Genomic DNA, 26,499 nt, shown 5'->3' with positions numbered 1-26,499 from the left:
TCCCCTGGTGAGGGACGTCTTTGGTTTTCATGTATCAAGAGTGAAGGTTGGGTCGAGTAAAGTTCATATTTTAAAAATGGCGCCGGAAGAGTTTCGCGTCTCCGCGAACGGGAAACACTCATGAATATTATTCATAGTTTGTGTTTCTAAGCACTCATTGTACGCTGAACCTTCACCTAGACGTATAGATGAATGCGTTAAGAGATTCGTCTTTCAAAATTTCAATAACAACACACTAAAAATGACCAAAAATTACGACCATCTCTTTAAAATTATCCTAATCGGAGACTCTGGAGTTGGGAAGACTTGTATTCTCTGCCGCTTTGCTAACGACGAATTTAACAAGTCCCATATCTCAACGATAGGTAAGCTGTCTTCAAGAAGGACAACAATATTGTTTTGAAACTTTTGGTGTTTTTTCTTTAGTTTTTAAGCATATTTTGAAAAGTCGTTATGCGTCGTCTTTTTTGCGTGTCGAGCACTCATCTTGTTTCTTGTTCAATTTTCGACCAAAGGTATCGATTTTAAGATGAAAACTTTACTCGTCGATGGCAAACGGATAAGAATACAGATGTGGTAAGTTATTTTGTAAAACTTCGAGATAATCCTTATTGAAAATCTATGTTTATTTTCGATTAGAGCACTGATAACCTAGCAAAATCATTCAACTAAAAGATTTTTTTCTTCGACGCGCGGTAATTTAATCCTTTGAGAAAACCAAAAAGCTAATCTAAAATTTCCCTATTGCCCAATGGCAGGAAAGATATAACTCATTTTATACTCCTAAGTAGGACAATCAAGCTGGTGGTTGATTGATAACACTTAAAAACAGCTTTAAGAAATTACTTATTCCTTGAAATTTTTTCGGGTTCAAAATGCAACTTGCCCAAGGCAAAACTTTGCTAAACCCAACTTTATTATTTCAAATTTGTAGACGAAACTCTTTCAGCCTTTATTATTTTCTATAACCATCGTATTTATATAAAAGTTATATTGGTGTATTTGAAGAAAAAGTATAAATAAGCTGATAACTTACATCGTAAATCATAGAAATTTTTTTATAGAACGTAAATATTAAGCTTAAAAATAAAATTGCATAAAAGACGCATTAGGACTTTGCCCCTAGGGGGGAAAAAGATTTATAGAGAGAAAAAATTTTGGGAGGGTATTTCGCTGTACATGATTTAAATTGCATTAGAAAATTCTAGTAAGATAATTGTTTTGCGTATGAAGTCATGTAGTGGGTATATTAATAGTGGTTATGTGTAATGTTCCATGATGATTGACATCACAAATACTATACAACCACCAGTTAACCATCAAAAATGTGCATGAATTAATATGCATTAGAATCATAAGTACGTATTATATTTTCATTAGGCATTCTGGCCTTGCCATTCATTCCTGTCAGTCATCCCAAACTCTACACAACTAAAATATCATAAAACAGCACTACACAGCTGTTTGAACAGAATGTCAATATTATGCATATTCAAACAATGATTGCTTTGCTTCCTGCCGTTAATATTCCACCCTTTTAATAGTTTAAACATTGGTCATGTGGATTAGTGAAGTGGTTCACCAACTTGAGTATTGTTTTGTTTGTATCACTAGTACTCATGATATAGCGCAACAAGCGTACACAACTTTATTTTATTCTGTCAGCATAAATTTTAGGGGATTCTAAAGCAATGTAAATTTTTTGGAATATTTTTAGTAGACATTCCCAAAAGCACCATGAATATGAGATTTTTAAATCTTTATTTGAATCTAATATAGGGATAATGCATGCTTTAAAATTTATGTTTAATGCTTAATAATATTGTTAATCATAAAAGAAAAAAATACTATTTAACCTCCCTTACTGTCTAATAATACTCGTAGTGTTTAAATAAATAATTTTCCAAGAGAATAGAACTAGACCTCAAGTCTTGGCACAATGTTTTCCCATTTCAGACAATGTGTCATTCCCTAGAGTATCAATAATTGTTTGTTTAAAGCCTGCTCACGAGAAGACACATGAATATGGATACAATTTAAACAAAAAAAATTTATTTTCAAGAAAATGTCACAAAGTCTGAAATGGAAAAAATAGGCCCATTGGGAAAGCATTTTAAGATTGTAATGAAAAACAGTGTGTGAGTAAGGCAGTTAACCATTTCAGTAATATATTTATTCAAACAAGACTCATTGTGCTATCTTACTTTTGACCCCTACTTCCTTCACAACTGTCTGATTTACTCCGCATGTCTTAAAACCTTGTTTTTAGAATACTCCCAGGAAGGGAATACTATCTGTGGTATCCAGTATTTAAACTTTAGGTTTAATCGGTTCTACTCATAATATACTTGTATAAATTAACACTATTTTTACATTATTGCATGTATGTTCTAGATTTTTTAAAATTTGTCACTCACTTTCTTCATATCTAATATCATTGATGACATATCATAATTATAATATCTGTCAAAATGCTTTATTTTTAGTTGTTCAATTGACTTGTTAACCTAGATGGTTCTATATAGTGTGAAGGGTCAATGTAGGTGTGGAAAATCTCCATGTTATTTATCCTTTTATAGCCTTCAAGTTAGCACTTATAGACCTTGTTACCTATCAGCATTTGGGCTAGACTCACGATCAATTATTATATCTTGGCCTTGTCTGTGAATTTGGATTGGTATTCATTATAATGAGGTGGAGTTGGGAGGGAGCATTGACGTTAGATATTTCAAGGTATTCCTGGTTTGTTTAGGGATACTGCTGGACAGGAAAGATATGAAACAATCACCACACAGTACTACAGAAGGGCACAGGTAATACTTTTCATTTACCGATCCATCTATTCATCAATCCATCCATGCATTCTTTCATCCATTCACTTGCTAGTGCCTCCTTGCATACATCCATCCATTTTTATTCATCTATCTACCCATTCAGCCAATTCAGCCCATCCATCCATTCATTTATTTATCCCTCCATCCATCCATCCATTCAGCCATCCATTCATTCAGCCATCCATTCATTCAGCCATCCATTCATTCATTCAGCCATCCCTTCATTCATATATCCCTCCATCCATCAATGCATTCATTTATTCAGCCACACATCCATTAAGCCATCCATTCATTTGAGCCATCCATTCATTCATATATCCCTCCATCCATCTATGCATTCATTTATTCTGCCATCCATTCATCCATCCAGCCATCCATTCATCCATCCATCCATCCATTCCCCTACACATATGCATAAATATCGTGGGCTCATAATAAACGACTCTTTCTTTTCTTTCCTAGGGGATCATTTTAGTATATGATATTACAAGATTAGATACTTTCCATAATATTAAAAAATGGTTGCGATATGTTGACGAGGTAAGTGTGTATATTTAATTTCTTTTACTTTTCCACTTCTTTTCCCTTTCCATCCCATTTAATTTCAAAAAGCAGTATTGCTGACGTTTTTGTAATTGTTTTTAATATAAGCATAATCTTTCTTTCTTTCAGCATGCCAATAATAATGTACAGGTATTATTACTGGGTAATAAATGTGATGTGGAAAATCAAAGAATAGTATCAAAAGAAGTCGCTGTTAAGGTAATAATGCTTCATTCATTCATCCTATGCATTCCTTCATCCCTCCATTTATTTATTCATTCATTTTTTTCATTTTATTTGTTACTGAAAAATGTCTTTGATTAATATTGTGTATTTGATTAATATTTTAGTTAGCAACAGAAAGAAATATACAGTTTTATGAAACTAGTGCCTATACAAACACAAATATAGACGAAGTAAGTATTTATATTGTAGGATAGCTGAATATCTGAATGAAAACACTTTCTGTGCAATCCCTTTTTGCCTAGTGTAGAGTGCAAGCTATGTTACATCTGTGAAACAGCACAAAGACTAAACAGCACTAAACATCTATTTTTTTGTTTTGATTGTTTCATTGGTGCTATTTTGTACTAATTAGTTTGTACTATTTCATGGAGATATGGTTTGCATTAGGGGGTACTATAACCTGCTTGTCAAGTCTTTTGTAAACAGAGCCTTAATGGTTTTACATTTCATAGTCTCCGATCTAAACACAAGATCTAAACAGACTGGGAAAACAAGAGAACTTGAAGAAACCATGACATAGGGGTCAAGTGGTTTTAAGGCTTTACATGAGAGTATCTAAAATGTAATTTTTAACCCTTTCATACCTCTTCTATAAAATAATAAGCACAAAAATGAATAAAATACTGTTTTATTTTACCTATGAAAGTTGAAATTCAGAGTGTGCGCACCAAAAAAAAAGAGTTTTTGATACTTTCATCTAAAATGTCATATTGACCAATCAGAGCATGTGTTAGAACTTATAACTTTACTTTCTAATTGTTGATATTTAACCATAAGTGATGGATCTTGATTTCCGTTTTTAAAGGCATTCAGAGATATATGCAAGAAGATACTTAATGACATAGAAGTCAATCAGGTAAATGTTGATATGCTTTTACATTCTAAAACAGCTACTATTATGGTACAAACATAGAAGTAGGATTGAATAACCAAGGATCTAAGGCTGCGTTCATAATGAATGGCAGAGGGGGGTGCAGGTGAAATTAAGGGGGGATCAGGAAAATTTTGGTAGGAAAAAGGAGGGGATGAGCAAATTGTATTTAAAAAATAGGGGGGATGCACAATTTTTGGAAGAAGCTACAAGCCTTGCTTAGGGGGGGATCATATTTTTTTGCATGACTTTGAGGGGGAGTCTTAAGAATTATTTTGGACATTTCAAATTTTCACCTGCCCCACCCCCCCCCCCCCCCTACCCCAGCCATACATTATGAACGCAGCCTAAACATCAAGTTTAATGTATCATTATTTTCTTTTTTTTTCTAGAATGGCAGTCCTCTCAGAGGAGGGCCAGATATACGATCGAGTGCAATTTTTCTCGACACCAAAAAAGAAGTTCTAAAGGAGAATCAATGTTGTTCTGTCACATGACTCACTGTCATATAAGTACTATATAATACATATGTTATTAATATTATTAACAATAACCATTAACAGATTGGTCATTAATATTTAAGAGTACATATGTCCCTAGATCCGGCCCCTCCCCTTCCAACACTAACAACAATATGGACCTTGTCACATGGTGCCATTAGAATAAAAATATTTGCTTAAGCAGGCATAGCCCCATCCTAAAACTTGAACATGAGGCCACATGGGGAAAATCTACATGTATTGCCCCAGTGGGCTGCACAGTGATATTTTTCATTTAAAAAATCCATTGACTGGAATTTCAGGCAACTGTCTTATGACACCATCTTCCTTTTCCGTAACAAAATATTTTTTCATTGCTATCTTGTTACATCAACCAACATAGCAGCCAATTCAATGTTTTTTTATTTTCATTTTTTTATTTTTTGAATGGTGTATATGGCCAACCTAAGTCAGCCCCACAGAAGGGTAATTATAATAGTACACACCCTCCCCCCAAGGGGTACCACACCCATCACCCATGTCTCACCTCATACATAATCAATGACCTAAGTCCTTAAGTACTTAATAAGATGTCAAGAAATTTTAAAATTGCATGAATATCAAGAAAATTATAAGAAATAATTTATTATGAGTCTAAAATGTAAAAAATTGTTCTCAACTTAATGAACCTCGATGCCATTGCAGAAAGTATGCAAAAATGTTTCATACTCTCATACAAGGCAACTGAACTCATTACTCTAGAACAAAGATGAGTTACATATCAATACTGAGTTAAAATAAGGCATTTATTTGTTAGAAGGGGAATGTCAAAACTGCAGGTCCAATATCAGACTATATATATATATATATATATATATATATATATGTAGTGCATACATACACTGAATTGCAGAAACGTTGTAGTATACATTTATACAAATATCTAATGAGATGCATAATGCAAAATAACCTTTTTCAGTGCTTAAAAACAACTGATTAATAAACTGTACGATCTAATAGACAAAAAAAATATTTTGATAGTCATTGAATGAAACAAACAATAAATAAAGCGATTTTTCATATTTTGCATATCATTAAATATACTGAATAAATTAGATGTATGTATAATAATGTATACAACAACCTTTCTGCAATCGAGTGTATATGCTCCTTTCCTATAATATTTATAATATTTTACCAAAACCTATTTTTTACCAAAAACTTTTGTATGTCCTTTACTCATTTTCTAACCCCTAAAAAAGTCTTCACAACAGTACAGTCTTGACAATCCTCATCTGTTTTAATAAATGAAAGCCACCCTTTACTCTGAATAGAAGCAATGCTTAGAAATGAAAACTGAGCTCTGAGTGCTTATTTTGTACATTATAGTAAACAAGAGTGTGAACTTCAGGGTTGAAACCAGTGAAATAGTTGGAAAACACAATGCTGAACAATCAGAATAATTTTTCATTTCTTTCATAGCTCTTGAGTATTTTTTTTATTTTGCAAATAGAGTGAAGTCGTTAAACCCATGAAATAGATATTAGACTAATACACATTAGTAGACCTGAACTCCACTGTTTCCTTTTGTATCTATTTGACTATTACATGTTGACTAGTAATTTTTATTTCACAAGTTTAATGCCTTCACTCTAGTTAATAGCGTTTTTATAAATATTTGTTATGAATAAACACAGTAATATATTCAAACTAGGTACTTCTAAATAATATGTTGTCTAATTGTTTGAAGCAACTAGTCCAGTCAAATATCCATACCTATAAAAGAAATGGAAAGGGGTTCAGAGGGACAGAACGAAATATATTTAGAACTTTGTGAAAAATTACGAAGGAAGGCATACAGGATTAATACCCAATTTAGGATTTGACAACCACAAACTAGCTACATGTTGGTTTTATCATTTAAAAAAAGCCTAAAAGACATTTTAAAACAAATTTTGTTGTGAACACTACATAAAAAACACTTTGACTACTTTACTGTAACACCTGGGATAAGAAAATATAAACTGCTAAAGCTGCAAGGAGCATTTGAAGAAATTTGACCCAGTCTATTCAGCAAAAATTTTTATTGTCCGTAATCTGTAGTGTTGCTTGAATAAGGTAATACCTCTCCATGAAGGAGGTATGGATATTTTATAGGACCATTCATTACCATTAGTATCAGAAAACATACTGCCCACAAGATGAAACGATCTTGCTTTGCAAAGAGAAATAAAACATATTTACTTTTTAAAATGACTTGCTGTTTTTGGCCTAAACTTTGATAAAACCACACATACTGTTGTAGTAAAATGTTATTGCCTGAAAATTTGTATCTTAAATTTATAAGTCAGAGCTTTTGAATATATGGAGGTATCCACATACTAATACACTGGAAGGAATTGACAAATACTATTCATCTACTCCTTTTTTCCTTCAAAAATTCCAGAAAAGAAGTTTCTTTATCTAGAGTGTGTGAACCACGTGACTCGAAATCCCTTGAGAGATATTAATAACAATGAAACAGCCACCATCTTGGTGGATCTAACAAGAGAAGCTGATGAAAAATGCTTTGTTATCATCAACCAAGATGGTGGCAATGATGAAATATGCACATACTCTATAGACCTCTTGCATTGATTTCCTAGAGGAATTGTTCTGGGAGACAAAAAATAGACTGCCTTTTTTTATACAAAAAAAATCCATTGTTTTGTCCTGCAGAAAATTCCTTTAGGGACTCAGTGCAAGGGGTCTATACTTGTTAAATAAATATAAGGACATATACTTTTATATATACAAGTCTATAAATGAGTAATCCTTCCATATTCTATTTGGGAATCCATGTCATCAGAAACGTCTTCATATACTCCAGCATGCCTCATTTGTGAGTTATGTATCTGGTTTATGGAGTATTGGTGCTCTGGCTCAAACATACCCATTACCCCAGGCAAATGGGTGTGTATTTCATGGTTAATGTAAGGGGTTTGTAGGTTTCTTGTGTTATCTATCCATTTACGTAGCTGTGTGCCAGATATGAAAGCCACCAAAAACCACAAAACAATAGAGCTATAGGATGAAATCTGAAAATAGAAAATATCTCAGTCTCTCAATCTGTAGACAAAACAGTCCGAATGTTGGTAATTTGTGATTCTAGAAAATATTCATCCCTAACCACCCTGGGAGGGGCAAATAGAATGCCACAGGGTGGGGACGTTATAAAATTATATTCTGTTGCTTCCTTTCTCCCTCAGTATGCTCAATATTAGGTATTCAGGTATAAGATCATATATGGATATAGCTATACACCAGCCTGCATATTGTGTGCATCTATGTACAAACACCAAACATCGAAACATGTTTTAGTTCTAACTGGCTCCTATCTTTTATGTTTGTTGGTTAAAGGTGATATTATTTGAAATCAACAAACCTTGACATTTTAGCTGACAAACATGTGAGTATTAGAGGCCAATTAAAACATGTTTTGATGTCTGGTGTTTGCACCAAGATGCAATCAACAGTATCGATCTAAATAGCATAGGGTGTCCATTGCCACTTAACTGCAACTTTGCAAGTTAAATACATGCAGCCTAAGGTTGGAGTCACATTAAACCATAATGCACTTTCAAATTCAGATGTGATAGCGAAATCTCACCTCCACCATGGTTAAATAAACATAAAAGTTGCTTGCATCTAAAGGTTGTGGTTTGAAGGAGCTCCATTCCCACTTCTTTGCTGCTTCACAACTATGACAAAGGAAAGAGATCTAAATTGCTGAGGTGAATTCTATGAGGTTCACAGCATGACACTGAACCCTCTTGCTAAGAGAACATACATTTTATAGGGTGGGGGGAAGCTATAGGAATTTTACCTTGTTTTGAAAATAGAGTGCACGCACTAAAACCGTGAACATTAAATAGTACTAATATTAGTAATATTTCATACAGAATTCTTTGTTTTCTATTGTTTATTTATCACTATTTAGTACTAAAAATTAGTATTTGTTTCATGGATTTAGTGTAAGCACACTAATATTTTTGGAAATATATCATTGGAGCACCCTCTCTCCCCCAATAAAATAAAAGATGTTTTAAGCGACCCCCCCCCCCCCCTAGAAAAAAAAATTACAGATTAAAATGCTTTCTATGCCCCAAAAATAAAAAATTACAGATTAAAATGCTTTCTATGCCCCAAAAATAATATTGTTACTGGAGAAAATGGCTGCCCCTTCAAATCCCCATAGCCCTCCCCACCCCATGAATGCTCCCCAAAAAAGCTAGTTGATCTAGATAAAGCAATCGTATAGCAGTACCTGGAACCTGATGCAAGCCCTTTTTGAATTGATTTACACCATTCTACAAATCCTGAAACCATGAAAACAGCGCAAACAACAGAGTTGATCCATCCGAGAGTTGCAAACACAAGAGAAGTAAGGTAACCATACAACATGCTGTAAAAAAATATACCCAAAATGGAATATATTATAATTTCTGTCAAGGAATTATTTAGGTTCAATGAATGATGTTTTCAATGATTTATAATGGCATCACATTAGCAATAAAAAATTAATGCAGCCTCAACTTATGTTAAAAATTTCCAAGGAATTCAAGCTTGTCATTTAAAAAAAAATTTTTTTTTTTCAAATTTACTATTTTAGCTAATCTTCATGCATAAGAAAGGTGTGGAAAATGTTTTTTTACAGCAGTAAGAATTCAGCATTTAAGTAATTCTTGGATTTATAACAAATAGAATAAGATTACTTGATTGACATCTGGTAATAACTTGTAATCCAATTGTGTAAAGGTCAATCAAAAGTGACAAGCTCAAGTTTGAATAAAATTTTGTGTAGTTGGTATTCGTAAATTTCTCAAAATATTTCTTTGGGACTTTATCTAAATGTATCTTTATTAATTAATATTCTTTTTTCCTGGTTCCAATAATATTATTAAAATCTTTGACGAGGAAACAAAATATGTTTCGGGCACCTCTGGAATCCATTCATGTTGTCAATAGTAACAAGAAGTCACGAAGTCCAATGCAAACCAATCTTACCTGGGTTTTTCAGTATTCACGAGACAACACCAGCGAAAACAAATCAAAAAAGCAGCTAAGACGATAGTAGTGATTGAAGAGTAAAAACCAAGATTACAGTAGATGATATTTCCTCCGGTTACATTTTTCTGTAGAACGTCTACAGTCGCAAACAAAAGACATGTGTTACCGGTTTCAGCGTTCAAGAGTCCAAGAGGAACGGTTGTAAAAAAACCTGCAATCATAGCTAAAAGGCACAGAAAGCTTTCAGTCGTCTTTCCAAAGGACATCGTAGTGCTTTCGATGGCGAGAGAGAAAGAAATCCACAATTATCAAAGAATTTTGACACATATTCAATGAATGGTAAGGATAGCTGTTGTTTGTTTACATCCGACGCTTTGACGAATATGCTACGAAATGATAACGACAGGTTCCGGTCGGTTCCGATTTTTTTTTTAAAGCGAATGCCTGCGCGACCTCTCCTTGAGCTCCAACAGTGACAGCGAACATGGCGGAGGAAGGAGATGTAGAAACTGTGACAGGAGAATCCATGGAATATCAGAGCCATCCGAAAGGTACGTCTGATATAACTTACCTAACAAAGACTATGGATGTTTTTCTTACGGAAGCAAAATTTATTTATAAAAAAATCGCTGTTATTCAGTACTAAATCCTCTGCAGAAGCAGGCCATCCTGCAAGATGAAATAACTCGTGCAGCTGCCAATTAAATCGTAAAGTAAAAGAGTAAACTTAAAATACTAACAATGTTTATTTTCCTTCCTGATTTAATATAAACTAGAAGTCTTTCCCGAGAGCGCTATAAATGGAACGTCCACAGAACACGAGGTCGAACCCGCGGAGGGTGAAACAAAATCCGAATTGGACGAAGTACAAGAAGTCGTCAACGAACAAGAACAACAGTACTGGAAAACTGTATTAGAAAACCCAGGAGACTTCACTAGCTGGACATATCTGCTTCAGTTTGTAGAGCAAGAGGTATGTGTTACTAAAAATCTTGTAAAAAATGGACTTGAACAAGATTAATTATCCGCGAAATTAATCGTTTCCTTTGTGATTAGAAAACATGTCTTATAATAATTTAATTCTTACTCAGGATTTAGATTAACTGCGAGAGGATCCATCCCTAGAAACTGGTTGGCAGGTTTAAAACACCTGAATAACAGAATATTTATTGGTGATTGTAAGACTTTCTTATCAATTCCAGTGAATTCCAGCTTAGTTGACAAGGCAGAAGTTGATGGGGATTTCTTTCTTTTCAGAATAAGCTCTTGTCAGCTAGAAAAGCATTTGACTCGTTCTTCAAAAGATATCCATATTGTTATGGGTACTGGAAGAAGTATGCTGATATGGAACGAAAGAACGGAAACCTTGATAGAGCAAAAGAGGTATTGTATGATTTAGCTGGTCATATGTTCATCTTCGAAAAATTGCAGCATCTTGACCTACCGCCACTCATGTCCTGTGATAAAATTGCCAGTGTAATGCACCTATCATTGTTAAGCCCAAGGGTGGCAAGCTACCCCAGGTAAATTGGAAATTTTAAAATTCCCCACACCCTGATAACTGATGAATGTCAAATTTTCCAAGATGATAAAATTTCGTATTGTGGGAGCATTGATAGTGTCAATTTTCAGAGGGTAGCCCCACCCTGGGACTAACATTGATAGGTGCAGAATTATGAAGAGCTGACGCAATAAGATATAAAAGTTAGGAGGCAACTTTGCTAGGGACCATCATTTCAATGGTGGTACTCTCGTTCCCTGTTGCCGAAAGTAAGGCATTTTCTTCTCTGAACTGTCCATAGATCATCAATGAAATGGGTACAAGAAGAACTGCAATATTTTAAAAGAGATATTAGAAAATATAATAATATAAAATAGGATTTAGCAAAGTGGCTCTTCATCGACTGACTTCCAATTGGAATTTAGAAGTTGATATTTGTGGAGGAAGGAAAACTGTCAAAGTACAGGAAAGAACAAGCAACTCCACTCCAATACAACACCAACCCTGGCAGTACACGAACCTAGATTACATTGGTGAGAGGCAAGCACCATCATCGCTATGCTACCCATTCTTCCCCTAATATAAGTATAAGTAATATTTTTTTATCGCCAGAAGAAAGTCTGCAGTCTTAAACTGTTTTTCTTTTTTCAATTTATCTCATTTCAGGTATTTGAGCAAGGCATCAGTGCTATTACTTACAGCGTGGATTTATGGGTTCACTACTTAAATTTTTCATCACAAATCACAAAGGGTCAAGCAGATGGTCCTCAGATAATGCGCAGGTAATTCTCTTGGTCTCCAGTACAATCAACTCTACACTTAGCCCTCAGTGAGACAATCTTGCACAAAGCATATTTGGAAAATGATACTGCAAACAGAAGATGCATAGGAGATAATCTTGCTGACAAGTTGGTGTCCACTTTTCAATCTGAATTTTGAGATTTTTTTCGCTTTCTAGCTTATTTTTTTGTAAAAGTATTTGTTTTAACAAGACTTGTTTATAGGCATCAGCCAAATCTAACATCGTTTGCTGCATTCATACTGTATGGTTGCTAGGCTCATAAAGGCCAAGGTATTTTGAGGATCATATTATGTCCTAGAATATTTATTAAGATTAGTATCTCAAATAGCTCTTAATTGCAAGATTTCCTAACACATCAGTGTCAAGACTCTAGCATGTGTTGTTTTATTTTCCAGTTTGTTTGAAAGAGCTATTTCAACTGCTGGGAATGACTATCGTTCTGACAAGTTGTGGGATGCGTTCTTGGAATGGGAAAAAAGCCAAGGACAGCTAAAGAAAGTCACAGATATTTACGACAAACTCCTGACAGTCCCAACGCAGAAATACACCCAACATTTCCAAAAGTAAGATAGTACTCAAACCTAAATAATACTTAATTTTTCCTTTACTTTGTCAAGTTCCAAATACATATCGAAAATTTCTGATTTTATCAAGCAGTTTTCTATGTTGTCATTTGTATTATACTCCTTCAAATTTTATTGATACTGTAAAACAACCTCTGGGCTGATGAAAGTCATTATTTGATTACTGTTTTTTAGGTTCAAGGATCACATCAATTCCAATCCTGTAGCTGCAGTTTTGTCAACAGAAGAGTTACTTAAATTAAGATCAGAGGTTGCGGCATCTCCACCTGGTGTTTCAACTACTGAAGCTTCTCCCCAAGTTATCGAAGCAGGTAAAACCCCCCTTGACTGGAAAATTCTTTCTTTTCTAATCTTTCATAATTTCAGGAAAACTATTCAGAATTTTTTTAATTAATTTGATATAGTTACTCAAGTCTTAATATTTATCCAGGCTCAAAAAAGAAAGCCAGTGATGACAAAGATAAAAAAGATGATGATGATGATGATGAAGTGGCTCCGGGGACTGAAGATCTTATAGCCTCTGGAGAAGATGAAAGTCCCTTGATAATGTCAGAGGTAAAATGTGGGACCTAAACTGTGTTGTAGCAAGTAGATAGCAATTTAAAAGATAGTACTCTGATACCCTGATATCAAATGTAAAATGCTTTTTTTCTCATTGCTGAATTCCCATGTTTAATTTTTGACCTCCAAGTTACACATGAACAGAGTTTGTTGCATCTCTTGATTTAAGGGGTGTTTTCCTCCTTCCATGAAGATGTTAAATTATGTGGCCTGGCTTGTATCAGCATAGAGATTGTTTCAGGGTCCAGTAAAATCATTATTAGCATTAAATTAGTTCAAATTCTATTCAGCTCCATGTATTTATGTTTAATTTCTTTCATCCACTTAGAATGATCCTGAGACAGTTGCAATAAGAGAAAAAGTCATAGCGGCAAGAGCTGAAGCATATGCCAAGCTCGAAGATGAAATACGAAAAATCTGGGCCTACGAAGAAGGAATAAAGAGACCGTACTTCCACGTGAAACCTCTAGAAAGAGTCCAGCTTAAGAACTGGAAGGATTATCTAGACTTTGAAATTACCAACGGAAATCATGATCGTGTTGCCATACTCTTTGAGAGATGTGTTATTGCTTGTGCTTTGTATGAAGAATTTTGGCAAAAATACGCTGGATATGTTGAAGCACACAGTTTGGAGAAATGCCATGACGTTTACGAGAGGGCGTGTACGATACATTTGCCCAAAAAACCCAACATTCATTTGTCATGGGCAGCATTTGAAGAAGAACAAGGTAAGAGAAAGAACTGATCAATAATAATATAGATACAGACTTAAAAAGTTAAAAATCAAGAGGAATGTAGTGTCAAATTATGCACTCCATTCTAGGGTCTCTGGTTCAATTCCTGGACTCAGTATTACATCATTTAAATTAGGATTTTTCATTCCTCATTTCTTCTGGTTTGATTCGGGGTATCTTTATTAAGTTTTTAAGAGAAGGTCATAAACTGCCGTAGGGTCCAAGTGAATATATTTTACTAAGCTATAAATGGCAGGTTAAGCCAGAGAATTTCGTTTACCAGAGAATTCTCTAATCCCCTTTCCCTTTGAGAAAACCCTGTTGATAATGATGTCATATTACATTGAACAGGAAACAACAATTTAGCTGCCAAAATTCTTGAAGATTTGGATGCTGGTGTTCCTGACCTTGCATTAGTCAAGCTTCGTAGAATAAACCTTGAACGACGAAGAGGGAACTTGGATAAAGTCTCAACAATTTATGAAGAGGCAATTGAGGGAACTGAAGATACATCTGTGAAGTCATTCTATGCTGTGAGATATGCCAGATTTTTGTCAAAAGTATGTGCCCTAGTGTTGATGCTTAAATTTCTGTTATTGGCAACTTTGCTAGTGAATTACCTGCTCAATGGTATTGCACTCGTTCCCTGTTGCCTACAGCACTTGCATCATCTACTTTTATTTTATTCAAAGTTTGATATAACTCTGAATTATAAGTTGTGTTTTGCTACACTTACTATTTATAAAGTTGTTCCAAAAAGTTATTAGTAAATTATATGTAATAAAACTTTTGAGTTTGTGCTTTTAGGTTGCTGGAAATGAAGAACAAGCCTATATTGTGCTCAAAGACTGTATTGAGAAAGACAAGGTAACAAGAGAGAATAATTGAATTAAAGAATTGTTGGCAACCTTGCTAGTGGATGACCTGTTCAGTGGTTTTGCGCTCGTTCCCTGTTGCCTACAACAACGGCTTCGTTTGCTTTATTTTTCCTCAAAGTTTTTATACTCTGAAGAAAAAAGTAGACCCTGCTATATCATCATCATTTTCTCCTTTATAATGATTTCAGCTAAGGTTCAGTAATAATATTAATACTTGTATTTGACTAAACCAGGATAATAAGCGGCTCTACCTCCAGTTGCTTGATCTTGCTTTGAACCAAAGACCTGTCAGTGAAGAAAGAGTAGAAGAGGTTTTTGACCTGATCAAAAACACCAACCTTGACACAGACATCAAGCAAGAATTTTCTCAGAGGAGACTAGAGTTCTTGGAAGACTTTAGTTCCAGTATTACTAAACTCATGAAGGCTAATGAAGCACACAGTAAGCTGTACAAGACCAAGTCTAGCAACCTAAATGGTATCACATCAGGCAAGAAGAGACCTTCTGAGAGCAGGTGTGTTTTTATTCATTATTGTAACTGTATTTTGGATTCTATTTATAAACGAGATTCTAGCCATACTCGTCCTTTAAATGAAAGCTTCAGAGGTACAAAACTTTGCTATGGATTATTGTGTAGGACAATTATTAAAAATATGAAGTTAAGATATTGAAGTCGATTCTATGTTTGTAATTTTTTTACAGCAGTGATAATAAAGCTAAAGCCTTGAAAGCTGACGACGGAGTTTCAGACACCACTCTTGCTTACCAAACCACAACTCCTTCAGTAACAGAAGCATATGACTCTACATACTCTACAGCATATAGTGCTGCAGCTGCTGCATATAGTTATGCTGCCACCCCTGTACATAACCAATGGGCTGCTGCTGGATATGCCGCTACACAGCCTGCCGCATATGCTGCTACACAGCCTGCTGCATATGCTGCCACACAGCCTGCCGCATATGCTGCCACACAACCTGTAAGTTACTAGAGTAGTATAATTTTGAGGATTTTTGTTGGTTTTTTTCCTCACGAAATTGTTGCTTTTCTATTTTCCAGGCAGCATACAACTACAGTCAGTGGTATTATGGCCAGCAAGTACCAACCACACCTTCAATGTAACATAATTGACCTTCAGTGTAGCATAATAAATTGAAAAACTAAGTGTTTGCAAAAATTTATCTATCATTAAAGTTATGTTGAGTTAATGATATTTTTTTGCTCTCATTTACTACTTAAAGTAGATCTTAATGCTCTGGTTCAGCCAAGGTTTATCTTTTTTTCCTGTCATTGAACATGTACATACAGTAGAGAATAGACTCCCTGTAAAGGTTTTGTTATAAACAAGACTTAAACAGATGCAGAACAATTGCTTGTAATGTAAGACAAATTACAAATAAAGTGCTGATAGTATTTGATGATGCAACTTCGTAGTACTTTCAGAAACCAGTAGAATATTAATTATTAGTCTTTCCAAGGTTATGTGGTAATCTGATGATGAGTAGGACACAGGTAGAATCTTGGCTGTTTTAGGGAACGTCATTTTCAAGATAGTTTGTTAACTTTCATTTCCTTGACATTTGGCATACAGTACATCCTACTTGCTACCAGTTTTCTGGACAACCTAAGAAAAGCCTGTATTAATTTTTCCAATGAAAATGAAGGTTATGAGAATACTCGTTTGCTCCGATGGAGGACTAGCATCCAAAACATCAGTAAGTTTTTTCATCTTTTCACGGTGTATATAATTTACCTTTTTATTAGAGTGCACGCACTAAAACCTTGAACATTAAATAGTACTAATTAGTACCTATTTCATACAGAATTCTTTGTTTTCTATTGTTAGTTAAAAAAATTAGTATTTGTTTCACGGATTTAGTGTGAGCACTATTACCGTTTCATTAGAAACACCGATGCAGCTCACAATAGTTTTTAGCTAGTAATCTCTTCTGGTTATGAGAATAATAGAGGTCATTCATTTCTGGGATGTTTTAAATTAATCCCTTTTACTTTTCCCATATGCTCAATGCTATTAAAGACAGACTTTCAGCGTTCCAACAACATTTTATTTTATGCAACTTACATCACTTGAATAAATCACTATTTTCTTATAAGATATCCTCATCTTGGAATCCTCATCTAGGATTTACGAAGTTCTCAGAGTTTATTTGATGACCAGACCAAATTGTTTAGTGATAATATGCTATGTATAACATACTACTACAATCAAGATACAATATTTTCATTGTGATTACAAAGGTTTATCATAAGTTAGCCATAGCACCAGCATGCTATTGATAAAAATTGAACTTCAAGCATTCACAATGCCCCTATTTACCAGTAAAGCTCACAGTTTATTCACTACTTACTTTCCTTTGTTATTGCTTGAGGGGGAATACTCTGCCTATATAAGATGTCTTATTCACACATGCATGGGGTAACTAAGGAATTCTTACAAAATATTCCATATGATTTTGACAATAGACCAGTTTCGAATTCCAAATTACCGCTGTGTTCCTTGATTACAGACTCATTTGCACAGGGTTAGCCTTGTATCAGTGTTTAAATATTCACAAATACCAACAGAAAAGTAAAGAATGCACAACTTCAACAATACAAACACTTTGAAAATTGACAGACTTCGACTGGAACACTGTGAATATTCTGCACAAACTCGAGACTAACCCTGTGCAAATGAGTCTGTAATTGAGAAACACAGTGGTAATTTGGAATTTGAAAGGGGTCTATTAACTGCCAGGTTATAAACACTGGTTTTGTTTATCAGATCAGCACACATGTAGCGCAAGCCCAATATTTTATCAAACTGCAACATTATCATAGAATTTTTCTGAAGAAGGAAATCATAATATAATTTCATATAATCAATGATGTAATTTTGCATTGGGTTGTCATCATTCACTGTTCACCATTCATCCCATTTCTATCAGACTCAGGTTTTTGGATCACATGCACATAGTATGCAGGGTTTTCTACTTCGCCAAGAGGCTTGAAATCACCATAAACAGTATGGGTGGCTTTGTCGGAGAACACTTCTTTTAGTAGATTTGAGAAGGGAGCAAGACGATGAGGACAGTAGGAGAGACGGAACTTGCTGTTGAAGTAAAAAAAAATTCAAATTATTTTAAAGGGCCACTTGGACGAAAATTGTTCCAAAATTAAAACTCTTTCATTCGAGCTGGAACTTTGCTGAAATAATCTTGAACACATTAAGAACCTCTCACTGAAATATCTTTCTAATATTCGAAAGGGAAGGGCCAAAATTTTACGATTTATTTTCGTCCGCCATTAATTTCTTTGTGTCACGGCCAACGAGTCATTATGTACAGCAGTTTTACGCTGTGACGTCATTTACTCAACACTGTCATGTTAGCGTCGTTTTGACTATACATTTCTTGTTAAATTACCTGAAGTTTATTTGATGTTTTAAACGCGTTATCGTGAAAAGAATCTCTAAACAGACTTTTTTTAAACCTTTGATACCTCTTCAAATATGATGGAAACTCCTTTGGACGCTCGCTTTGTCAATCCTGAAGAGTTAGAACCATAAATTATAATGTATGAAGATGAAGCCGAACTAGAAGAAGAAGCAATGCTTGGGAAGAGGTTTTCATAAAAATTCCTTACGTTCATTTCATTATTTGTATTTGCTACCTACTGTCCATGATATAAAGATCTTAAATTTGAAGTTTCAATGTAATCTAATAGTGATTGATGTTATGAAAACAACCGATTGCCTTTTGAATTCTGCGTTGTGATATAAAGATTTGTGACAATATACTTAGATCTATGTGCCGAATAATTTAGAATGTGATCTCGTAATTCTCCTAGCTGATTTACTACAGAACGGTTATTATTTGCTTCAAAATGTTTATTATGCATTGAATAGGTACAAACATACGATTATCTAATATCATCTTTGTAATAGAACATGTCAAAGGTTTCTTATTTATTACTCGCGCGACAGCGGCGTCTGTCACTCAGCTCGTAGATTTTTCTTTCATTGTGTCGGATGTCTCGCGGACCCAAATTGTGGGGTTGTTCTTTGCCCTTGTATGTAAATATACCTTGAAAAATTGTTATCCTTAAAATGATTCGAATCCCGAATATCTCAGTCACTTCGCGCGATGGAACCGCTAGAATCTCGTCCATGCGTCCTACTTTGTTGTGATTCTTGGCTTGCCGAGATGTATTGAAATTTTCGAATTATGATCGTCAGTATTATTGAAACTGAAAAATTTCAGCGCCTAGACATTGTTTGGTCATATAGTAGTTAGGAAACCGAATGAAACATTAAATATTTTCTGGATAAACCAAATAAACCGAGTTTTACGAACATGGCACATACATTACCCACCAATGTTTTGGTTTGGGTTGAGTAAATGACGTCATAAGTACTCGTGCCAGTCTTCTTGAGTCGAATTCTGTGATTCAAAGAAATTAATGGCGGACGAAAATAAATCGTAAAATTTTGGCCCTTTCCTTTCGAATATCAGAAAGATATTCCAGTGGGTGGTTCTTAATGTATCCTAGATTATTTCAGCAAAGTTCCAGCTCGAATGAAAGAGTTTTAATTTTGGAGCGATTTTCGTCCAAGTGGCCCTTTAAGAATCAAAAATCTAATTCAGTCCCTATATGACGTTTGCATGATGGAGTCATTTGACTCCAACCACCATAATGCTTTGCGAATTTCCCTTATTTAAATTTGAATTCCCTATGAGAATAGTAAGACAATAATTGGTTCTGAACAAAAGAAAGTGTGCAAGGGAGTCTGGTAGTAGTGGTCAATGATGCCATCCTGCGAATGTCCTATTGTATTTGAGTTAGATCAGGCCTAGAGGCTGTTTCAGGGTACGTTAGATCTGTTAGTTCCTGAGCCCAGGGTAGAGGTTGTTTAAGGGTTTGATCTGGGAGTCAGCCTAGAGGTTGCTTGAAGGTCTTGATAAGGATAAAAAATCTTTTACATGTATAAACAATATCCAGCATTCTCACCTCACTTCTTGAGGTTTGCTTTCTGATTTTTGCTTCTTTACATTTGGCTCACTGCCTTCCTCTGCAAAATCTCCATCAGCCTTTGAAGGGTCAACTGTGTAGTCCAGTGTGAGCATGGATGGCTTGCCATCAACCAACAGTAATGAAGTCTTGATGTCCTCAATACAGCCACTCTGAAAAAAAAACAAAATAAGTCATGAAAAGTATTAATTATTACAAATTCAAAGGCTTGCAAAATTGAGCACTTAAAGTGTATATCAAGGAAAAAAATTTTCTTTCAAAATCACTTCTATGTGAATAGTGTAGTAGTATGGTTGCAGTATTTTCGTATGTGAAATTTTCTTTTAGGAGATATAAACATTTAAAATATCAATATGCAAATGAGATGACGTAAATTCAAGACTAATTAATATCATACAAAAATGCTGTTGTGGAAAGTACTGCTGTTTTTTCATTTGCAAATCATCCTTATAACTGAAATATATGGTTTTGTACGCTTTTAGGTTATTTCACTTCAGAACATTTGTCGTAAATTACACTGCAAAATGTAACCCATCCTTGAATTTACGTCATCTCATTTGCATATTGATATTTCAAATATTTATATCTTTAAAAAGAGACAACCACATACAAAAATACTGCAACCATACTTCTACACTGTTCACATATAAGTGATTTTGAAACTAAAATTTTTTCCTTGATATACACTTAAATATTTTCATAATATTCAACAAATTTCCATCCCTCAGTTTTATGTATACCATAGTCTGCTATATTTCCAAATCTGAGTGACTGGTCTTCTTTTACTGAGGAGGGGAGGGGGAGCAGCAGAATTTGAAGGATAACAATAAAAATCTGGCACATAAACATCAGAGTCGCACCGCACTTTTACAATAAAAACAAAGGAAAACAAGGGAGGGGTAAATTTTCTATGTAACTTAAGAGGGGGTCAGATTTCTGTTATGAGTTAGCAAGGGAATCTTCTCTCCACCCCCTCCTCCCTGGAACCTGAGCTTCCCCACTTTTAGGGAGTTCTTTGATCCTTGTACTTACATTATAGTAAAGATTTCTTTGAGGAGCCTTCCCAGTATCAATAATGGCATCATAATTGCGATGGTCAATAAAAAGCCAACCTCCAGGCCTCAACTGATCTTTAAAATTAGTAATAGCTGTGCGCTGGGTGCTCAAATCCCCAGAAGAATCTGGCAAATGAGCAAAGGAGTTTCCAAGGCAGATGATGGCATCAAAGCCATTGTCAGGAGTATCAAAGTCAGCATCACTCAAGGATAACCAGTTTCCTTCTTCAATAACTGAAAACATCAGGAAACCCAACATTAATAATAGATACAGTCAATGTCATTAACATTGTCCACCGAAAAATACATTTACACATTTAGACTAAAAGAAACGTGTTTCCTCGAAGGTTCTGGCATAATACAAATGCTGAAATACCATTCTCCATCTTAAATCCTCACTTAAATGGTCGGGGCATTCTGGATTTTCGATTCATGAATTGAATTTTACATTTAAAGTTCAGGCTCACTTTATATTTAGTCTATCTAAATGTCTAAATGTGTAAATGTCTTTTTTCGGTGGACAAAGTTAATGACATTGATTGTATATTCATAGCATTTTACTGGTAAGACACAGCCTAAATATTACTGTGCTACACACCTTACCATGAACACTTCTACAAGTTTTTAATTTCTTTTTGACAAGTCTTAATCGTGCTCTTTACCGCTAACCATTGAGACATTGGCACTTCACTTTGATGTTTCAATAGGCAGAGTTTGTGCATTGATGTAATGATATCAAAACATCAATAATGTGAAGCACCAAAACATAATTGTTTAGCGGTAAAGAGTACGATTAAAACTTGTCAACAAGAAATAAAAAACTTGTGAAGTGTTCACGGTAGGGCACATAGCACAGTAAAAGCAACATTTCACATGGATGATTGCATGTGCCTCAGTGGACTTGGAGAATAATAGCTGGGCCGCTCTTAAAAGAAGCTACATATTCATCAGGTTATCATCAAAAATCTAAATTTATAAATCCCTTAAAAAATGTTGAAGACATTTTCAAAAGTGTAAAGTTTAGACCCTTAAGATAAAAGATATTCTTTCTACAATTTTATTATCTTAATCCTCATCAAGCCACCCTTTGAAAATCTTTCCAAGCTATCAATATACCCCAGTTATCAAAGGCTGGTTCTTTGCGGCGGCTCCAACGGATCCTCAAAGCATGTTTTAGCATCTTGTCACTGGCATCGACACTTGTCATTTCGAAACCATTTTCCAGCAACATGACTGAATCGACACTAGAAAGCAATTCAAAGAATTTTGTCAACAAAAATGAATTACAAATAAATAGCAATGTGTAGCTCCAATAATTATCCATACTCCCTACGGAGGAATTTTCTTTAAAACACCCCTACCCCCGAAAATTCAAATTTTCTTCCATACAAACTCTGTAATTTTTGTTCTTTCTCTGACCCCCCTACTCTTCAGAAATTCCAAATTCCTCTGTGGGGTGGGTATGGATAATTTCTGAAACTACACAATCAAAAAACATTAACCCACAATTTATATTGACATAAAAATACGATTACATCAATGATTTTAAGTTATTTAATTTGTGATTAATTAATTCGTGTTTGACAGTGTTTAGCTTTGACACGGTGCAACTTTGCACACAATGTTGCTGATTGAAGTAGAATCATTTTCTACTTTGGGTGCAACAAATTTACTTGAGATTTTGAGCACAGGCTGGTTCTTCGAAATTGCATCAATGTCCAACTACTGTAAAATATCCATACCCATTTCATAAACGATCCATAAGAAATCATTAGTGTGGAAAATCAGAACCACCATCTTTACATGGTCATCCGAACCATATGAAGGACGTCTAGCCATTCATAGATGTTATTACAAACGCAGCACCTCAGTAATTTCAAGACCCTAAGTGTTTAAATTGGTCTTGCTGGAAATCTAACCACAATATATATAACCTCCTGCACAAATTAAGTCTGATGCTCAGCCAACTGAGCCAATGGTTTGTGCTGTTTGATACCTGGAACATTGTCTGCAACATTACACCGTGCGTCAGTAGTTTTTACCATTACATTTAGGAAGACATCACATTCATACAACATTTTGGTACATATCATTAAAAACCAGTTCCACTCCCTTTTAGTACTTAGAAAGTACTTAATAAGTCCATGTGAAGACCCAAACAGGGTATGGTATGGTTTTCAGCGATTCTAATCTGGAACAGGGTATACACTTATTTTAATAAAGTTAGTCACCTAAAAAGCCAAGGCCGACAAGGATTATAGGTAGATTCATTTTACACTTTCAACCGCTTGATAACTGTTCATGGACTTGCGAATCTTTTAACAGAGTTACAGTCTCACCTCTTCTGAGCATCATCGAGCTGCAATTTGTATTAAAAAAGCTTTGTATACATATGCTTTTTTTGATATGAAAAGTTTCCCATGATGCTCAGTGATCTCAGCTTTCTAGGTTTTTTGTGACTAACTTTATTGAAATAAGTGTATAAAAAGTCATGCTCCCTCTGGGACAGAGTATATGAAATCAGTTTCTCTCCTCTCTGGAACAGGGTATCTATTTTTGCAATACTGGAACAGGGTATGTTTTTCAGCAACCTTGCTCTGGAACAGGGTGTGAATTTCAGCAATTTTACTCTGGAACAGGGTCAGGGTTCAGTGGGCTCAGCGACACATCCCTACCCTAAACTGGTAAAAGTACCCCCCCATGGTAATAGTGTACTGATGCTTGCATGCTTGGATGTGACCAAGTCTTGGATCAAAAGTTTACATGTACCTTTGTAGGGTAGAATGCTCTATAGCTGCATGAGCAAACACTGATCAAATCTTCCTTTTTTATCAAGTCTTATGTATATGTCCATGACTTGAAAGGAGAAGGAAATACAACCTTTAACTATGTTAAAACACAATCTTGTGTGAGAGGAATTCATCCATGAATGAGATCAATGTTTCATTATCAACACTTCCTGGTGAATAAAAAACAACATATATACATGTTGATATATAGAGCAAGGGTGAATTTAAAAACAAAGATGCTGAAAAGGAATGCAAACAAAGCATATATATTATGGCAACTTTCCATATCACTGAAGAGTCATTTTATGAGAAATGGCCAAACAAAACCCTTGAGTTCCTGCCTGATCGTGACTGACCTTGGATTTGAATGTTGTGGCTCTTTTCCATGACCCTAAATGCCCCTCTCACAACAACCCTCTTTTTATGGATTAACTTTTTTTCTTTTTATGCTTTCACTTCAAAATGATGTACTATCAATCCACAAAGCTTACTTATAAACTAAGCAATGATTAACAAGTCAATAAAGCTGAACTCAATTACTATTAGCATTTGAATAAATTACTTTCGTGTTTTACAGGTTTTGTTGTTGTCAGATAGCAAATTTTCACTAACAAACTAACAATGTAATTCCTTCAGCGACTTAGCAAGTAAAACTAGTCTAAACTAGACGCATATCTGCGTGAACTCGGGCTTCATTGCAGAAAATCGAAAGAATTCTTCGTAACACTGTCATCCTTCTGACGAAACCTTGAAAAATTTCGCTATTGCTCAATCCTTGAGGCGCATACTCAAGAACTTGAGCAGGCGCTTTGAACGCAACTGCGATTTGTGACAGAACGCAAATAAAGCCCAATAGCCCAATTTATACCTCGGGCATTTCTTTGAAAGCCCGAGTAAGAAAAAATGACACTTCTCGCTTCGACCTGTATCTTTCTTTATTCCTGAAATCCAGTAACAAAACCGCCACTAACAAGGTACAAACCGGATTTTTGGAAACAGCGCGCTCCTTCACGTTCCAAAAAATATGGTAGTTTACATATCCAAATGTATTAAATATTTTTGCTTAAAAAGATATCATTCTGTTTTAAATGTAAAAAATATATATAAATTCAAGAACAGTTGCGAATCAGTTAGCATGTTACTGGTTCTACATGTAATACTCGGAGTTCCACGTTGATCTGTTAAAGTGTGGGAGGTAATTCACTAAAGAAAAAATAACTACAACCTACCCAGTTCCACAAGCAACATCGAGGATTCGCTTGAGTTTGTGTTTGCGTAGAACTCCACAGAAAAACTCTTGGTACGCTTCTGTTCGCTGTTTGTGCCCGCCAATGTAATGCTGCCAAACTTTAGCCGCTTTTCCATCGGCGTACTGGTCGGGAAGACCAGTGGCAGGAACACCTAGAGAACGTGTACGGAATACACTATCATTCATTGTGAGTATTGAACAAGAAAGCCTCAGGTCTCAAGATCGAACAAGGATCGAACAAAGTAGAAATCTGCGATCAAACGCGGCAACCAGAATGATCGAGCAAGATTGAGACAAGAAATATACACGTGAGCTTTTATGCCCATATATAGAACCTGCCTTTTTTCATCCAATCCAGACTGTCACTCCAACGTGCGTGTCTCTCTTCTAAAAAAACTCGTTGTTTCCGGACAAACATGTTGTGTCTTATTATAAATGGTGTGCACACTCAACTGAAATTCTAGGAAATTCTTATTTTTACAGTAACTTCCAGGTTTTCTTGAAACTGAGCTTCCAGTGGATTTCTACAAGCACGTGAACAAGTCCAAAGTTCAAAGGACGAATAATTCAATGTCCCGAGAGATTCAGTATCACGCAAAAGTATTATTACTTAGGCTGTGTTCACAATGTATGGCAGAGGGGGGGGGGGGGGGGGGGCAGTTGAAATTGAGGGGGGATCGGGAAAATTTTGGTAGGAAAAAGGGGGGATGGGCAAATTTTTATCTGAAAAATGGGGGGGATGCACAATTTTTTGAAGAAGCTACAAGCCTTGCTTAGGGGGATCGTATTTTTTTGCATGACTTTAAGGGGGGTGTTAAGGGACATTTCAAATTTTCACCTGTCCCCCTCCCCTCTGCCATACATTATGAACACGTGCACCACCTTATCTTTTATAGACCATTACATACCTAAACGTTGGTTACGTTATATAAATAAAGACCTATTAGTAGTTTCTAGGTCCGGTACAGCCACATACGGAGATAAAGCTTTTACAATAGCTGCTCCTAAACTGTGGAACAAACTTCCACAGCATATTAAAAATGCAGAATCTGTTACGTTTATAAGTAAAGGAGCATTTATCTTGTAAGCGCATTAAGGCTTGCGAAATGCGCATGAACTGTTAATTAAATTAAATTAAATTGAATTAAATTTAAAACGTGCATGAGAATCAAACACATAAATACAATCTGTGGTGTTTATTAAATCCATCATGATGATGATGATGATGTAGCTTTCTAATATTATAAATGCAAAAGTATTATTACTATAAAAGCATTCATCAAAGCTGAACGT

At 35.1% G+C, this 26,499-nt stretch overlaps 4 protein-coding genes across 7 annotated transcripts; 2 read left to right on the top strand and 2 right to left on the bottom strand.

Annotated features, from left to right (window-relative positions):
• The first annotated feature begins 60 nt into the window (after nt 1-60).
• Nucleotides 61-7,226, top strand: LOC116294361 (ras-related protein Rab-13). Its single transcript, XM_031701955.2, has 8 exons — nt 61-365; nt 516-576; nt 2,753-2,813; nt 3,297-3,374; nt 3,507-3,596; nt 3,728-3,793; nt 4,429-4,479; nt 4,887-7,226. Exons 1-8 carry the CDS (start codon nt 242-244, stop codon nt 4,989-4,991), a joined length of 636 nt encoding a protein of 211 aa, XP_031557815.2. The 5' UTR covers nt 61-241; the 3' UTR covers nt 4,992-7,226.
• A 62-nt stretch (nt 7,227-7,288) lies between these two features.
• LOC116294360 (uncharacterized) lies at nt 7,289-10,355 on the bottom strand. Its single transcript, XM_031701954.2, has 4 exons — nt 10,020-10,355; nt 9,280-9,417; nt 8,623-8,713; nt 7,289-8,050 (listed from the first exon to the last, which is right to left on the bottom strand). Exons 1-4 carry the CDS (start codon nt 10,286-10,288, stop codon nt 7,772-7,774), a joined length of 777 nt encoding a protein of 258 aa, XP_031557814.1. The 5' UTR covers nt 10,289-10,355; the 3' UTR covers nt 7,289-7,771.
• A 144-nt stretch (nt 10,356-10,499) lies between these two features.
• Nucleotides 10,500-16,500, top strand: LOC116294359 (pre-mRNA-processing factor 39). 4 transcript variants are annotated; one of them, XM_031701948.2, is made up of 13 exons: nt 10,500-10,573; nt 10,799-10,995; nt 11,280-11,405; nt 12,190-12,305; nt 12,721-12,888; nt 13,084-13,220; nt 13,340-13,464; nt 13,799-14,198; nt 14,556-14,764; nt 15,012-15,071; nt 15,316-15,596; nt 15,788-16,061; nt 16,142-16,500. In XM_031701948.2, exons 1-13 carry the CDS (start codon nt 10,507-10,509, stop codon nt 16,202-16,204), a joined length of 2,223 nt encoding a protein of 740 aa, XP_031557808.2. In that variant the 5' UTR covers nt 10,500-10,506; the 3' UTR covers nt 16,205-16,500. The 4 variants fall into 4 exon arrangements, with proteins under 4 accessions (XP_031557808.2, XP_031557807.2, XP_031557813.2 ...); XM_031701947.2 differs by having other exon boundaries at nt 15,785-16,061; XM_031701953.2 differs by lacking the exons at nt 10,500-10,573; nt 10,799-10,995 and adding an exon at nt 11,114-11,200 and having other exon boundaries at nt 15,785-16,061.
• A 626-nt stretch (nt 16,501-17,126) lies between these two features.
• On the bottom strand, nt 17,127-25,503 carry LOC116294365 (glycine N-methyltransferase). Its single transcript, XM_031701959.2, has 5 exons — nt 25,187-25,503; nt 22,285-22,412; nt 21,146-21,402; nt 20,093-20,265; nt 17,127-18,194 (listed from the first exon to the last, which is right to left on the bottom strand). The coding sequence occupies exons 1-5, from the start codon at nt 25,390-25,392 to the stop codon at nt 17,999-18,001; spliced, it is 960 nt and encodes a 319-aa protein (XP_031557819.1). The 5' UTR covers nt 25,393-25,503; the 3' UTR covers nt 17,127-17,998.
• Nucleotides 25,504-26,499: the final 996 nt, after the last annotated feature.

Source organism: Actinia tenebrosa, unplaced genomic scaffold (assembly GCF_029948245.1).
Source record: "Actinia tenebrosa isolate PJP-AT-01 unplaced genomic scaffold, QUT_ActTen_1.0 PGA_scaffold8__29_contigs__length_14323225, whole genome shotgun sequence".
Classification (NCBI taxonomy): Eukaryota; Metazoa; Cnidaria; class Anthozoa; order Actiniaria; family Actiniidae; genus Actinia; species Actinia tenebrosa.
The sequence above is the reverse complement of the archived record's forward strand: the minus strand, read 5'-3'. Positions and strand labels throughout refer to the sequence as shown.